This window comes from Erpetoichthys calabaricus, chromosome 12, assembly GCF_900747795.2.
Source record: "Erpetoichthys calabaricus chromosome 12, fErpCal1.3, whole genome shotgun sequence".
In the NCBI taxonomy this organism is placed as follows: Eukaryota; Metazoa; Chordata; class Cladistia; order Polypteriformes; family Polypteridae; genus Erpetoichthys; species Erpetoichthys calabaricus.
In genome coordinates this window covers 159,893,894-159,911,173 of record NC_041405.2, presented here as the reverse complement: position 1 = coordinate 159,911,173, position 17,280 = coordinate 159,893,894, and the positions used below count along the sequence as shown (strand labels likewise).

The following is a 17,280-nucleotide window of genomic DNA, read 5'->3' as shown; positions in this document are numbered from 1 at the left end:
AGGCACAGAGGCATAACAATTGGCAGCGATTCAAAAAAAAAAAAAAAAAAAAGCAAAACTAGGTTGTGAGAAAAAAAATAGAAATAAACTTTACGAACCACAGCTTTAACCCTTACCTACTCGCACCATTTTCCATCTCATGAGTACTCACTTGGTGTACAGCGCATCACTTTTTCCACATTTTGTTATGTTACAGCCTTATTCCAAAATGGATTCAATTCATTTTTTTCCTCAGAATTCTACACACAACACCCCATAATGACAACGTGAAAAAAGTTTACTTGAAGTTTTTGCAAATTTATTAAAAATAAAAAAATTGAGAAATGACATGTCCATAGCGCTGTGAATACTTTCCGGATGCACTGTAATTTATGTCCCAGTGTTAAAATGGCTATTTATATGCACGCTGTGAGGATGTAATATATAATATAGGAATCATTTTTAATTGTTTATGTTTTTAACGTAATGTAATACCATATTACTGAACAGCATGACAGGACTATCTGAAAATAAACCTGATCCACTTCTCCGGTGCGCATTCGTCACCCGTCACACTTTCACCCACTGCAGGATTTGCACACGTGTGTCACATTTCCCTTCAGTTGTTGAATGTTCTTTGCAGACAAAGTCATTGCAAGAAGAGCATCTCATTGTTGTCATACATACACAAGTAAGCAGCTGTGCGGTGCACCAAAAGGAACTGGCGACTGGGCATCCACTCATAAAACTGGCTTGGGGGGGGGGGGGACAATAGCGACACTGAACTTGTAGTGAATCGAGCTGAGGAGAGATGGTGGATGCTGCTGGTATAGAAAAGTATATTCTTAAAGTTGATGAGTTGCATATATTGAAAGAGAATCATGAGCATATATGAAAATAAGCATTAGATCCTGGTGCACGTTAAAACAGTAAGAGTTGCAGTTAGTCTTAGACCATGAAGGAGTTAATTAAGGCAGGCCACCATTGATTTTGGCATAAAAGAGTGGCCTGCTTGCTCCTTTACTTGCTTTGTTTTGAATTTCTGTGATTCAAGGAGGTTGTGCTCTTTGAAGAAGGTGAGCCAACGAGCAGATAGATTTTATTTTATTAACTTGGGTGCTGGGCCTTCTGCCTGACATACACTCTATTGTCAAAAGTATTTGGACGCCTGCCTTTACACACACATCCCCTTTAATATGGAGTCGGCCCACCCTTTGCAGCTCTAACAGCTTCAACTCTTCTGGGAAGGCTTTCCACAAGGTGTACGAGTGTGTTTATGGGAATTTGCGACCAGGAGAGCATTGGTGAGGTCAGACACTGATGTTGGACGATATGGCCTGGCTCACTCGCTCGCAGTGTCCGATCGAATTCATCCCAAAGGTGTTCTGTCGGGTTGAGGTCAGCGCTCTGTGCAGCCACACCAAACTCTTCCATTTCTTTATAGACCTTGCTCTTTGTGCACTGGTGCCTGTGCAGTCATGTTGCCATCCCCAAACTGTTCCCACAAAGTTGGCTGCATGAAATTGTCCAAAATGGCTTTGTATGATGAAGCATTAAGAGTTCCCGTCACTGGAATTAAGAGGGCCAAGCCCAACCCCATACCATAATCCCCCCTCCACCAAACTTTACATTCGGCACAATGCAGTCAGGCGAGTCCCGCTAAACCCAGACTCGTGTGATTGGTCACTCCAAAGGACACGTCTGCACTGGTCTCGAGTGTCCAGGGGTGTTACGGTGGGTTTTACACCACTGCATCTGACACCTTGCATTGCACTTGGTGACGTCAGGCTTGGCTGCAGCTGCTCGGCCATGGAGGCCCATTGATCCTGTGAAGCTCTGTGCTGTTCATGAGCTGTTGGTGGTCTGAGGCAATCGACTCTGCAGAAAGTTGGCGACTTCTGCACACCTCAGCATGCGCTGTCCCCACTCTGTGATTTGATGTGGCCTACCACTTTGTGGCTGCTGTTCCCAATTGCTTCCCACTTTGTTATAATACCACTAAGAGTTGATCGTGGAATATTTAGCAGCGAGGACATTTCACTAACGGACTTACTAACGTGAATTCACGGGGCCCTGAGAATGACCCATTCTGTCACAAATGTTTGTAGAAGCCGTCTGCATGCCGAGGGGCTTGAGTTTATATGCCTGTGGCCATGGAAGGGATTGGAACCCCAGAATTCAATGATTTGGGGGGGGGGGGGGGGGGTCCCCCAATACCTTTGGCAATATAGTGTGGATTAGACAACTTTCTCTAAGCATTCAAGGCTTAATTATGGGAACACTATTAGCACGTATACATACTGTATAGGTTAAAGGTGCATTTATGTTTATATGTCTGTGCCTTTTTATGAATAGAATACTAATAATAAAGTTACACAAGAGTACATTAAACCAGTTTTAAACTATGTAAGGATTAATTGTTAAGGGCCTGTTCTTTTATTTCCAGTAGTCAAAAGGCACCACGCCAAGCTGTCTGCAGCGTAACCTTCATCAGTGAAGCTGTGTGCTGCCGCCTAACTGGCACAGCTGCCTATTATGTCAGCCTTAAGAGATGCCAGTGCAACAAGTAAACATTCATTGAATTATTAATTCAGCAGTCCAGTTTTCACAGGTGGGGTCTACTGAGTCCAAACTAGTGGTGAGAACTAATTAACCAAAGGCCCTCAAAGTTTAACAGCTCAGGATTAGGGAGGAGTGATTAGGTGACGCTCACCTCCACGAGGCCAACATGTCCTTTGAGCCAAAGGGATTTTAATGAAGAAAATCTTCTTACAGCTGCGCCCGTTAGGGGTCACCAAAGCGGGTCATCTTGTTATAACATTAACATTATACAATGTTATTGACTGTTACACCTGCCTCGCACTCTCCACCTTGCACTTTTTAACGTGCACTGTGTTTTTATCACTCTTTAATTAATAGTTTTTTCATTATGCTGCTGCTGGAGTATGTGAATTTCCCCTTGGGGATTAATAAAGTATCCATCTATCTGTTCCATATCTTTCTGTCCACGTCATTTTGCTCTGTCACCCCCATCACCATCATGTCCTCTCTCACCACTTCCATAAACCTTCTCTTAGGCCTTCCTCTTTTCCTCTTCTCTGGCAGCTCTATCCTTAGCACCCTTCTCTCATTATACCCCTCATCTCTCCTCTGCACATGTCCAAACCAACACCATCTCGCCTCTCTGACTTTGTCTCCCAACCGTCCAACTTGAGCTGACCCTCTAATGTCCTCATTTCTAATCCTGTCCATCCTCGTCACACCCAATGCAGATCTTAGCATCTTTATTTCTGCCACCTCCAGCTCTGTCTCCTGCTTTCTGGTGATTGTTATGAGAAAAGGTGCTGAGCGAGGTTATTATTATTAGAAACTCTGTGAAGCTGATGATGGGAAACAGTGTGAAGAGGGGATATTTTGTCATAAGCATTGTAATAAAGCTCACTTAAGGCTTGGGGCTCAATTTATCTGAACTGGGACTGTGTGTCTGCATCATGTAATAAAAGCCTGATTCTGCTGCCTGTCCCGAGACTCTGAGTGCCTACTTTGGGGCTGAGGGTGCCCGTGCTGCCTAATCTGCTTTAACATAGGATCAAGTAAAAAGGACACTGGACAAAAATAACTGAGGTTGGTGTACAAAACACACCAGCGTGAGAAGTTAAGGGTTAAGAACTGGGCAACCAGCTTTGGTGTCAGCAGTAGGACTGAGAGCTCCCGTTACTGAAGCTGCACGCTGTCTTAATAATAATACATTTTATTTAATAGGTGCCTTTCTTAGCACTTAAGGTCACCTTACAATGAAATTAAACAACATTTGTAAAATAAAAAGCAATAATTAGCAAGCAAACAAAGATAACAGGCAATAAGAGTGTAAAATTCACAATTGGTATGCCATTTTGAAAAGATAAGTTTTGAGGGCAGTTTTAAAATGTGTTATTGAATCGAGCTGACGAATATGAGAGGGAAGAGAATTCCAGAGTTGAGGAGCACTAGGAGAGACACTCGAGCTCCCGTAGAACAGAGTTAGACGTGCGGTACAGAAAGTCGAGCTGCAGATGAGGATCTGAGGGAGTGAGAAGGAGTGAAAGTCTGTAGGAGATCAGTGAGGTTGTGGAGAGCTTTAAATATTAAGAGCGGTATTTAGTAATGTATTCGGTCGTTAACAGGGAGCCAGTGAAGTTGAGAGAGAATCGGTGTGATGTGTTCAGTGGATTTAGAACAGCAGGTTATTATCCTGCCAGCAGAATTTTGAAGAAGTTGTAAGCGATGGATAAGTTTTTGAGTGATGCCAGATAGAATAGCATTACAGTAATTAATGCGTGAGGTGACTCGGGCATTAACCAATACTTCAGTACTGTATTGCGTAAGAACAGGATGAAGTCTAGAAATGTTTTGGAGATGGAAGAAGGCACTCCGAGAAACATTACTTATATAGGAAGAAAAAGAGAGGATACGGTCTAAAATAACACCCAGGCTCTTAAGCTGGGAAGAGATGTTTGTGTTAATATTGCTAATTGTAACTTGTAACAATCAAGTGCTGGCTCGGTGTCCTTCCCAGTGTTTTTCCACACTTTTCTGTTCCGATGTTTCTATGCTTTTGTCTCCTAAAACTGTTTTTTTTTTCTCATCCCAATCATTTATTTCTGAACTACAATTTCTTTTGTACATCAATTTATTGTTTCCTACATGTTAATGAAAACTATCAACTCGGTGCATCTCTAAAATGTAATTACTTGTCTGTGCATCACCAAATTAGCTTCGCGAATGCGGTTGGTGATGTGTGTGCCTTGACATCATATCCTGGATTGTGCACACGGCTGAATGTGGCGATAGCAGAAGAGGCCATTAAACGTTAAGGTGCTTGGAAACCATAATAATAATTCTTTGTATTTATATAGAGCTTTTTCTCACTACTCAAAGTGCTCAGCAATTGCAGGTTAAGGGCCCAACAGAGCAGAGACCCTATTAGCATTTATGGGATTTGAACCGGCAACCTTCCGATTACCAGTGCAGACCCCCAGCCTCAGAGCCACCACTCCGCCATCAGAATCTGTCGTCGAGGGCATTAAAGGACGGTGCCATAAATGACATTGTGAGAAAATGGAAAAGGACAAATGGGAAAATCAAGTTGAAATTACTGACTTGAGCAAGGACGAGTCCTGTTTACTCCTAAACTTCTCTTTCTTCTTGGCTTCCCTTTTTCTTCAATAAGGTCTGCTGATAGTTTGACAGCTTTGTCGAAAGCTCAATTAAAGAAAGTCTGCCCACCGACAGACTCCACTCCACACTTCTCCCTCCTTTTAACATATAAAGCCTTAAATGGCCGAGGTCCGGCTTACTTGTGTGAACTTATCATGACTTACAAACCAGAACGTACATTAAGATTTCAAGATGCCGGTCTGCTTAGGATTTAAAGGATTAATAAAATAACAGTGGGAGGTCGAGCTTTTAGTTACAGGACCCCCTAAACCACAGGTGTCGAACTCCGGTCCTGGAGGGCCGCAGTGGCTGCAGGTTTTCATTCTAACCATCTTCTTCATTAGTGACCAGTTTTTTGCTGCTAATTAACTTCTTTTGCCTTAATTTTAATTAACTTAACTCAGCCCCTTTGCTGTTTCTTTTTCCTTAATTAGCAGCAAAACAATAATGAGACACAAAACGAGCTGCCTACACAACCAGCTATCCACAATATCTGAAAATAAAGAAAGGTGAAGGTCTCAGTAAGACATATCTCTCAGATGACCAAAACATTTTCACAGTGTTCTTGGAAAAAACAGAAAATCAACAGTTTTGGAAATGTCTGCTGTGGCAGAATGAGAGCAGCAACAAGCCATTGAATTAAAGAACGAGTTTAATTAACAGCAAGAATCAGCTTCTCATTAAGAAAGTGGATGGAGTGAAATTGGTTGGAGTTTGAAGACCAAATTTAGCTGGTCATCTGTTGGCTCGTTTCACATCTCATTTCTGGTTGATTGATAGATAGATAGATAGATAGATAGATAGATAGATAGATAGATAGATACTTTATTAATCGCAAGGGGAAATTCCCATACTCCAGCAGCAACATACTGATGATAACAATATTAAATTAAAGAGTGTAACAATGCAGGTATACAGACAGACAATAACTTTGTATAATGTTAACGTTTACCCCCCGGGTGGAATTGAAGAGTCACATAGTGTGATGGAGGAACGATCACCTCAGCCTGTCAGTGGAGCAGGACGGTGACAGCAGTCTGTCGCTGAAGCTGCTCCTCTGTCTGGAGATGATCCTCTTCAGTGGATGCAGTGGATTCTCCCTGATTGACAGGAGTCTGCTCAGCGCCCATCGCTCTGCCACAGATGTTAAACTGTCCAGCTCCATGCCTACAATAGAGCCTGCCTTCCTCACCAGGTTGTCCAGGCGTGAGGCATCCTTCTTCTTAATGCTGCCTCCCCAGCACACCACCGCGTAGAAGAGGGCGCTCGCCACAACCGTCTGATAGAACATCTGCAGCATCTTATTGCTGATGTTGAAGGACACCAGCCTTCTAAGGAAGTATAGTTGGCTCTGTCCTCTCTTACACAGAGCATCAGTATTGGCAGTCCAGTCTAATTTATCATCCAGCTTTTGTTTGGCTGTCATTTAATGAAGAAATGAATCAAGTCAGAGCACTGCATCCTTAAAAACAGGGCTATTAAAACAAATGGCAAATGAGTTAATTAGCAGTGAAAACTGATCACTGATTAGGAAAAAGAATGAAAACCTGTAGCCACTGTGGCCCTCCAGGCCCGGAGTTCGACACCCCTGCCCTAAACTGTGCAGTGGTCTGCCTGCTACTATAAGAGATGCCCCTTCGGTCTCAGCTTTCAAATCCCGGCTGAAGACTCACTACTTCAGTTTAGCACACCCTGACTAGAGCTGCTGATTAACTGCACAGACTGCATCTCTGTTGTCAGTCATTAGCACTAAAACATAAATTCTAACTCTCATGTTATTTGTTACTAACCCTCACCTATTCAGTTTCTCTTCTCGGTACTCAGATGTGCCACTTGGTGCCCACGGCCCACCTGCCAAGTTGTTTTGTCTGCCTAAGGTAAAGTCATCTCTGATGGAGGATCGCAGGAATTGTGGGGTAGAGGGGTCCTGTCATCGGATTGGCTGTCTCAGCTGTGGAATTGTCAATAGGGGGATGGCTGAGGTCTCCAGGACTCTAAACAAATCCAAATCCTATTATGGGATATCATCTACTGTTAAATTCTGCTCCGTACTTGTAATATTTCTATTGTACTATTGTATTGAGGATTTGTTCTGTGGATTGTATTGATCCCCTTCTTTTTGACACCCACCCTACCTGGAAAGGGGTCTCTCTTTGAACTGCCTTTCCTGAGGTTAATTCATTTTTTTCCCTATAAGAGTTTTTCTTGTCTTTTGAGAGAGTCAAGGCTGGGGGGCTGTCATGAGGCGGGGCCTGTTAAAACCCACTGTGACACTTCTTGTGTGACTTTGGGCTTTTCACAAATACATTGTATTGTACTTGATGGCCAGAGATGCCCACTCAGCCTGTCTGACGGCCCCTCAAGACACAAACACAGCAACACCTGAAATACAAAGAGCTCGCAAATCAACCTAAGGTGGCGTTTCGTCCTGTAAAACTAAATCCGCGTATGTGTTTCGTTTTAGGGAAAAAAAACTTTGCCTTCGATTCTGTTGGGCATTTCAAAAACATGACATTATTTTACACCGAGTCACTAAAACACATCGCAGCGCCACACGTTTTGGTTTTGTTTCAAAAGACGAGAAATGAAGGAGCGAAGAACGGACAGCAGAAACAGCCAGCCGGGTGCCAAGGTCAGGGAGACGAGCGTCAGACACACGAGTCGACAAACGCGACACTGCGATTACAAAAGAGCAAGACGTCCATAAAGTGTAACCGGTCAACCTCCAAACAAGCACCGCCACCTGCTTTCAACGGCGACTTAAGGGCAAAGAAGCACTTAAACCTGTAACTTACCTACCAGCGCCGCCATTTTAGTGAAGGACTCGCGAACGTCCGGTAGTCCGACACCGAATAGAGTCCGCGAGGCTAACGAGCACACGTTCCGAAAAAAAAGTTATTTTCCTTTTAGTTCAGACTGTATAACAAAAAAACATACTCATACTTTATAAACTGGCTTAATTTCAAGATAACCAAATTAAGCGTGAGGAAATAAATAATAATAAAATCGCGAGGTCTACGGTGCTTTGATTAGGAGCGACCAGAATAATCCTGTCGCAGCTTAATGACGTCACAAGAGGCGCGAGGTAGAGCAGCGCAGGAGCGAACAGAACGCACTGGTATTTCAATACTCGCTGTCAAAAGTATAGCTGCACGTTATTTGTATTTTAAATAATAAATAACATAAAATTTAGTAAGAAAAATGGTGAAAAGAAAAACTAGCTACACACGTGTAAGGGTATGTATATCACTAAATTGATAGAAACGCCGAAATAGCTCAGTTGGGAGAGCGTTAGACTGAAGATCTAAAGGTCCCTGGTTCGATCCCGGGTTTCGGCAGGAATTTTAATAGACGAGGAAGGCAGTGAGAGTGAAGTGCTGCTGTGTTAGCGATCATGTAGGTAATACAAACGGTAGTTGAACTGATTATAAATATTAATAAATATTCAGCTGTATTAACAGAAGAAGGTGTAATTTAGGATTACGCGTATTAGTCGAGGTATAGCTGTGATTCTTGACAGACGATCTACCAGAAATTATCACAGAGGTGCTGGTTCGAATCCCGCTCATGGCACATTTCTGAATGGAAGAAAATACAGTATCTCTAAAATAAATTTTAAAAACTTTATCTTCAACGAACGGTGGTTTGAATCCTACCTTGCAGATGTAGTTGTTTATTTTTCTTTTTTGATTAAACAAAAACTTTAATGAATGATTGATTTGTCATGGAACACATGGACAACACGCAGAGTTAAAATCACACTTAAAGAAACTGCCTGCCCATTCTGTTGAATCATAATTATAACAAATAATAATGCATTTCACTTACTAATATAGCACCTGGTCTGAGACGGCTGCACAGATAATCAAGAGGGGTACAATAAAAATGAAAGCACAGTAAGAATGAATAAATAACAGTGCACAGCCTTGTGTTTGTATGTATTTATAAAATCGGGGAAGTAATATATTCTAGTTGATGCTGACATTTAATTAATTCGAAGTAGGTACAAATAAATACAGTGGAGTCTCGCTTATCCGACATAAACGTCAGATAAGTGAAAATGTCAGATAATGGGAGGTGTTAAGAAAAAGCCTATTAAACGTCAAACTATGTTATAATTTTATACATTCCGAACCTAATAATCATGTTTTACAATAAAACAACTGAAAAAATGAACTTAGTAACAAACAATAGACTACGCTCTCAGCTTACAGTTCTTGTTGCTGATTGATGCGTTTTTTGTTTTTTTTTGTGGTGGGACGTCGGATAAAACGGAAAGTCAGATAAGCGAGACTCTGCTGTATTTGGAAATATTGCAAAGGTAAATGTTTATATACTTATAGTAAACACGTTTTGCAGACATGTTTAATAAATGTAATAAACTGAACGCCCAACCTACCTGGAAAGGGGTCTCTCTTTGAATTACCTTTCCCAAGGTTTCTTCCATTTTTTCCCTACAAGGTTTTTTTGGGAGTTTTTCGTTGTCTTCTTAGAGAGTCAAGGCTGGGGGGCTGTCAAGAGGCAGGGCCTGTTAAAGCCCATTGCGGCACTTCCTGTGTGATTTTGGGCTATACAGAAATAAACTGTATTGTATTGTATTGTAACGTTTAAAAAATCATTCAAAAAATGTGTACTTGAATGTAAATACATCTGCACAAACTGACACTCGTGAGTAACATTTTTAGAAAGTTCAAAATGAAACGCAAATCGCAAAGCGTCTGTCTGTGTGTCGACTCCAATGAGCTTTTGCAGAATACATTAACTGACAAGAGGCTGGCCCGCCCTTTCTGGGTTTTGGTAGCCGACATGAGTCGTGATTCGCCAGTTCTTGGTAGCCGACTGAGCTGTCATTGGCCAATTCTTGGTAGCCGAAACGGGTTGTGATTGGCCCGAGCTTTCAATTCTTGGATGAATCTTGGTAGCAGAAAGCGATGTGATTGGTTTTCACTACCAAGAATTACCTCGACTCATGGCTGCTCGGGGGCGCCTAACTTTTCATTTTCACATTTATTACAACCCCAATTGCAAAACTGATGGGACAGTATGGAAAATGCTGAAAAGAACAACATGGAGTTATCTGTAACTATTCACCCTGTCCCATACAGAAAACATGATTTGATGTTTTACCTTTGCATCCCGGGTTTCCCTGCATGTTCTCCCCGTGTCTGTGTGGGTCTCCAGTTTTATCCTGCAGTCTAAAGACAGGATTACCGACGCTAAACTGACTGCTTGGTGTGTGTGTGTGTCCTGTGATGGACTGGCGCCCTGAAGTATCCAGCTGCAGTCAGGACAGTTTTAGGCCTCCGACAAATCCAAACACTTCTGACACAATGACACGTGGAACCTTTTCATATACATGTGAGAAATGTAACATTTATTTTTACCTCTTGTGTAAGTGTGCAATTAAAGGGAGGGGGGAGACGTGTCCGGAGGCAGGAGGAGAGGAGGAAGGTAAAGAGAGTGGAACTGAGGGTAGGAACTTTGAATGTGGGCAGTATGACTGGTATGGGGAGAGAGTTAGCAGATATGATGGAGAGAAGGACGGTTGATATATTGTGAGACTAAATGGAAGGGGAGTAAGGCCTGGTGGATCAGAGGTGGGTTCAAATTGTTCTATCATGGTGTGGATGGGAGGAGAAATGGAGTAGGAGTTATTCTGAAGGAACAGCATGTCAAGAGGTGAAGAGAGTGTCAGTCAGAGTGATGATTATGAAGCTGGAAATTGGAGATGTGATGATGAATGTTATTAGTGCATATACACCACAAGCTGGATGTGCAATGGGTGAGAAAGAAGATTTTTGGATTGAGTTGGATGAAGTGATGGACAGTGTACCCAAGGGACAGAAAGTGGTGATTGGAGTGGATTTCAATGGGCATGTTGGTGAAGGGAACAGAGGAGATGAGGAGGTGATGGGTAGGTATACTGTCAAGGAGAGGATTGAAGATGGTCAGAGGATTGTGGATTTTGCCAAAAGGATGGACATGGCTGTGGTGAATACGTATTTTAAGAAGAGGGAAGAACATAGGGTGACGTACAAAAGTGGAGGAAGATGCACACAGGTAGATGACATCCTATGCAGAAGAGTCAATCTGAAGGAGATTGAAGACTCCAAAGTAGTGGCAGGGGAAAGTGTAGTTAAGCAGCATGGGATGGTGGTCTGTAGGATGAGGTTGGAGATCAAGAAGAGGAGGAGAGTGAGGGCAGAGCCAAGGATCAAATGGTGGAAGTTGAAAAAGGAAGACTGCAAGGTGGAGTTTAGGGAGGAGGTGAGACAGGCACTGGGTGGCAGTGAAGAGTCACCAGACAGCTGGGAAACTACAGCAGATGTAGTAAGGGGGACAGCAAGAAGGGTGCTTGGTGTGACATCTGGACAGAAGAAGGAGGAAAAGGAAACCTGGTGGTGGAATGAGGAAATACAGGAGAACATACAGAGGAAGAGGATGTCAAAGAAGAAGTGGGATAGTCAGAGAGATGCAGAAAGTAGACAAGAGTACAAGGAGATAAGACACAAGGTGAAGAGAGAGGTGGCGAAGGTAAAGAAAAGGCATATGATGAGTTGTATGAGAGGTTGGACACTAAGAAGGGAGAAAAGGACTGGTGGGCTACAGAGAGGGGCAGAGCTGGGAAAAATGTGCAGCAGGTTAGGGTGATAAAGGATAAAGATGGAAGTGTACTCACAAGAGAGGAGAGTGTGATGAGAAGATGGAAAGAGTACTTTGAGAGGCTGATGAATGAAGAGAACAAGAGAGAGAGAAGAGGTGGGATGATGTGGAGATAGTGAATCAGGAAGTGCAACGAATTAGCAAGGAGGAAGTAAGGACAGCGAGGAAGAGGATGAAGAATGGAAAGGCCGTTGATCCAGACGACATACCTGTGGAAGCATGGAGGTGTTTAGGAGAGATGGCAGTGGAGTTTTTAACCAGATTGTTTAATGGAATCTTGGAAAGTGAGAGGATGCCTGAGGAGTGGAGAAGAAGTGGACTGGTGCTGATATTTAAGAATACTGATGACGTCATTTCCGGTCCCCAGGCCCAATGACATCACTTCCAGTTCCAACCCTATGGATGACATCACTTCTGGTCCTGTCCCCAATGACTCTACTTCCAATTTTGGCCCCACTGATGACATTATTTCCAGTCCCCCCCAGCCTAATGACATCACTTCCAGTTTTGGCCCTACAGCTGACATTCCAGGCCCCACACTGATGACATCATTTCCGGTTCCGGCCCTACAGGTGGCATCACTTCTGGTGTTGTCTCTAATGACATCACTTCCAGTTCCCGGCCCCAGTGTTGATGTCACTTCCTCCACTCTCTCTTAAAGCTGCCATCTTTGTGCCAGCAAATCAGTTCAATTGTGGACTCAAATCTGTTATCTAGCAGTTATCCATTGCAGCCAGGAACAATACACAGGTGGCTGCCCCAAACCTTTTTTGTTGTGATTATGACAAAGGATACGACTCCCATTTTTTTTAATGTTTTGTGACTGCCACAGACACGGGTGTCCCAGGTGGAAAGCAACGATAAAGAAAATTTGAAGGACAGGCTCTGTGACCAGATGGGAATAGAAAGTCTTACCTGGTAGGGAGGCCAGGATGTTGAGAAGGACCTGGGGAGACCACAGCATGTGGATACTGCAGTCCCTGATACGCTAAGGGAGCAGCATCCCTGGGATTCGGGTCCCCTTTGGATACCCATGGAGCATGATGGGATTTGGAGTCCCGGAGTACAGCCCTGTTTGGTTCTGTGGGTGCCACCAAGGGGTGAGGTAGGCTTTGTGGGACTCCTGTTTAACCCTATGACTGCTAGCCCTGGAAGTTCTCCCTGATCAAAGATAAAAGGAGCTGCTTCCCCTTGACCAGACAGTCAGAGTCGGGCCGCCGTGGACGAGGCTTGCCGGGAGGAGAGTGGAGGAAGAGGGTGGTACTGCTGTCCAGGTTATGCTTCGATCGTATGCACCTGTTATTAATAAATTCTAGGTGTGGCTCTGTCTGGGGTTCAGTGGCGCCCCCTACTGGTTACAGCTTTTCCATTATCCCCCCCCCCCACTAAACACCAGCATAACCAGCCATGCAGAAGCCTTCTGCTCTTTTGTTCTTTTTTACAAATAAACTGCAGAGCGCAGGTTTTACCCGTTCATATTTTATTAACAAAATTAAATTCTGTACTTATCGTTCAATGACCATAAAAATACTAAATAAAATCTTCAAATACATACATTAACTAATAAAACACATTTTTAAAAAAAAAAAATCTATATACAGAGTCCATATAAGAAAATAAAATGCTTGTCTCAACTAAAAGCATCAGAAGATGTTTATCAAGGAGATACGAGGCGAAATGTGTTTACAAGTAAAACGACAAATTAACAAGCTCACTGCACACCAACCCCGACGTCCCGTTAGGCCACTTCTAGTCGGTGGGTACGTCAGATTTGCAGATTACACGACTGAACATCGCCGAGCACATCAAACTAGACGACGCCATGACGACTTTCCAACACGGTGGCATTCGCCGCTTTTTTCTGACGGCCAATAGTGTGCGGCCTGGCGGTGCTGTGTGATTTTATTTTTTATTCCCCTTCTGATGTGGGAGACAACACGAGACATCAGACAGACGAGCCCCTCTTCTGTTTGCGATGTCCCAAGTGGCTGCGTTCCTTATTCGTCGCGGTATTCCCCCGATGAGCTACCAAACCGATTGATGATGAATAAGTGACCGAGTAGTGTGGTGGACAGTAGCGACTTTCAAAACGGAGCAGAACTGCCGAGCTTTGGTGGGCTGAAGGGTCCGTCGTCATCCAGATTGTTGAAATGTCAGCTGTCACGCAGACACGCGCAGCGTCACCCCTATGGGTAAAGACAAAATCAAACATGTCTGAGGGGCGAGTTGTGGACCACCTGGACCGAGTCACTGGGTAAGTGACATTAAGGGACCTGCCCCTCACAGGAACGGGCTGCCTGACTCGGTACACTAAATGAAGGCTACAACTGGAAACTGCTAGAAAAGTCGTCTAATGTGGCGATGAGCAGCGACAGCACATCCCGCTTCGTCTGTTCTTCTTGGAAATAAAAAAATGAGCGGCTGCACAAAACACAAGCTCCCTCAGCGCCCCCCACCCAGAATAGGAGCCCCCATTTCAATTACAGGACAACGCCAAAAGGGTCTGAACTCATTAAAGCAGCTTCCATTTTAGTTTCTGCCAACAATGTGCCTCACTTTTCTTCCACTCCAAGTACATCACATCCGGACGTGGGACAAAGTTGTCGCCCCCCTGAAAAGTGACGACTTGAAAAGCGACCATCCCCTGTGTGTCTCCAGGCCTTTGAGAGGTCGAGTAAAGCAAAGCAAGTGTGACAAGAAATCAAGAGTTCCTTATTCTAGAAAGATCTTCTACAATGGCCTGAGAACGCGTGTTGGGACCCCTAGAGAAGACCCTAAAGCATTGGAATGGAGTGATTTTTCAAACTTGCTATTTCCTTGAATTTGCGTCACACGTGTCACCAATCGTGCAGTCAGTCATTCAGTCGATTTAAATGGAGACAAGTCGTCACTCTGCAGTTTGGTGTCATCACGTATGAAAGCAAAGGACAGGAGATCAGAAAGAGAACAAGAGACCAGCAGGTGAAAGGCTGGAAGACCATCATCTCCAAGTAGTTTGATGGTCCTGTGACAACACCTGCAAATTTTATGGAGAAGTTGAAGGTCCATGAGACCTTGACCAACTGCCCTGAACCCAACTTCAGAGTGGGCACAAGGATAGTGAGACTGGGTGACAAAAAGCCGAGGACAACTTCCAAAGAGATACAAGCGAACTCCAAGGTCGAGGAGGCCCATCACGGTCTGATCTGCCACTTTTTGACTGACAGTGGACTCCATTATTGAAGGCAAACCCTAAGAAAGGCGTCTTAATTAAGTATTTGCTCCCTGAAAAAGTGCCGCATGCCCCCTGAAAAGTGACGACTTGAAAAGTGACTGTCTCCTGTGTGTCTCTGAGAAGTCGAGTAAAGCAAAGCAGGTGTGACAAGAGATCAAGTGTTACTTAGTCTACAAAGATCTTCTAGAATGGCCTGGGAACAAGTGTTGGGACCCCTAGAGAAGACCCTAAATAATTGGACTGGAGTGATTTTTCAAACTCGCTATTTGCCTGAATTAGTATCACACATGTCTCAGCCATTCAGCCGATTTAAATGAAGAAAAGTCGTCACTCTGCTACTTGGTGTCATTGTGTGTCCCACACTGAACAAAGGACGGAGTTGTGGGAGGAGATCAGAAAGAAAATGAGAGACCAGCATGTTAAGGGCAAAGGCTAGAAGACCAGCTTGATATTCCTGTAACAACACCTGCAAAGGTTATGAAGAAGTTGAAGGTCCATGAGACCTTAAGCTAACCTCCCTGGACAAGGACCCCAGAGTGGGCACAAGGATAGTGAGACTGGGTGACAAAAGGCAGAGGACAACTTCCAAAGAGATACAAGCGAACTCCAAGGTCGAGGAGGCCCATCAATGTCTGATCTGACGCTTTTTGACCGACAGTGGATTTAACGGAAGACCACCCAGGAGGACTCCACTACTGAAGGCAAAACCTAAAAAAGTCGTCCAGATTATTTGCTCCCACAATGCTTCTGGGAGAATGTCCTTTGGACAGATGGGACAAAACTGGAGCTTTTCGGCAAGTCACACCAGCTCTGTGCCCACAGTAAGAAAAGAACACCAGAGCTGCTATAAAACATGGAGGTGATGTTTTGGGGCTGCGTCTGTGCAGGTAACAGTGAAATCGCAAGGGTATCTAAAGACGTTCTGGAGTGAAACGTCCTGCACAGTGACAGAAAGCTCAGTGTCAAGTTGCGGGTTGTGGACCCTCCAACAGGATACGGAGCCAAAACACAGCAAAAAGCCAAAACAAAAAACAAAACATAGGACTATTGTGAAGTAACCTTTTAGGATCCCTGATTTGAATCCCATCAATCATCTCTGGAAAGCCCTGAAACATGCAGCCTGGAGAAGACCCCCTTTAAAAACCTGACCCAGCTGGAGCGGTTTGCTCAGGACGACTGCGCCAAACGACCCGTGGACAGGTGCAGACGTCTCACTGAAAGCCCCAGGAATCGTAAACTCTAAAGGTTCTGCAACAAACTATGAGGTGAAGGGTCTCATTGTTTTTGTCCATTTGTGTTATTATTTAAAATATTCTGTTGGGTAGTGGTGGCTCTGAGGTTAGGGGTCTGCACCGGTAATCGGAAGGTTGCCAGTTCGAATCCCATAAAACGCCAGAAGTGACTCTATTCCGTTGGGCCCTTGAGCAAGGCCCTTAACCTGCAATTGCTCTGACTCTGGGTATGACGTTCATCTGCATCCCACCCTGCAAGTAGGCCCTCCAATCTGCAGGGAAAAACCTGGGGGGTTTGGTGGCAGAACTGGCACCCCAGCCCCCATAAAAAACCTCACACTGTTCCATTCCATCTGAACTAGTGTGGTGCTGAGATGTCACCTGTCGCATGGCTGCACCCAGGTCCTATTCTGGGGATCTTGAGGTGGTCTGCCATGTGGTGGGTGCTCCTAACCTCTGAGTCTGACAACAACGTCTCTCAGTTTCATGTTATGTCAGAGACAATGAGGGGTACCAACTATGCCGTTCCTCTCCATGAATATGACTGTCATGATTTGGTTTTGCGTGAATTCATTTGGCGTTTCTTACGATTTAAATGCTCTTTTTTAGGTCCTCCTATCGCCGCTGTCTTGAGAGCTATCACTGGCACCACTTGCTCGCATTGCCATGGTTAACATTTCTAGGGTCATGACTCACAGGTAATTGGCGCGATGGGATAAAAGGTCGGCTGGAGGTTCCTTTTCATTATTTACTCGTCGTCTACAACGCTCTTAAATAATAATAATAAAAAAAGAGTGGATCTCGTGAGCGGCTTTAGCTTTGACCTTTCTGCCTGTTTCTTCAACTTCGAGTCTCGTCTCGTTAGGATTCGGTAGCTCGGTTTATTTGTATTTGTTTTATATGCTTTCCCTGGGTATTTTCGCCTGTCTCTTTCTTGTGAGGGCACCAACAACTCCTCAGATTTGTTTTTTTTTTTTTTTTTCATTTTATGACTCC

The 17,280-nt window shown here is 44.0% G+C and overlaps 1 protein-coding gene and 1 non-coding gene across 2 annotated transcripts in view; one reads left to right on the top strand and one right to left on the bottom strand.

Annotated features, from left to right (window-relative positions):
• Window positions 1–8,118, bottom strand: part of ndufs7 (NADH:ubiquinone oxidoreductase core subunit S7) — a 31,892-nt gene extending 23,774 nt beyond the window's left edge. Inside the window, exon 1 of the mRNA XM_028816629.2 lies at window positions 7,971–8,118. Coding sequence (XP_028672462.2) covers window positions 7,971–7,986 — 16 coding nt within the window. The 5' untranslated portion in view covers window positions 7,987–8,118. The remainder of the gene's footprint in view (window positions 1–7,970) is intronic.
• Window positions 8,119–8,440: 322 nt separating this feature from the next.
• Window positions 8,441–8,513, top strand: trnaf-gaa (transfer RNA phenylalanine (anticodon GAA)). The gene has a single exon. It is a non-coding gene; the product is annotated as a tRNA-Phe (tRNA).
• The last annotated feature ends 8,767 nt before the right edge of the window (window positions 8,514–17,280 follow it).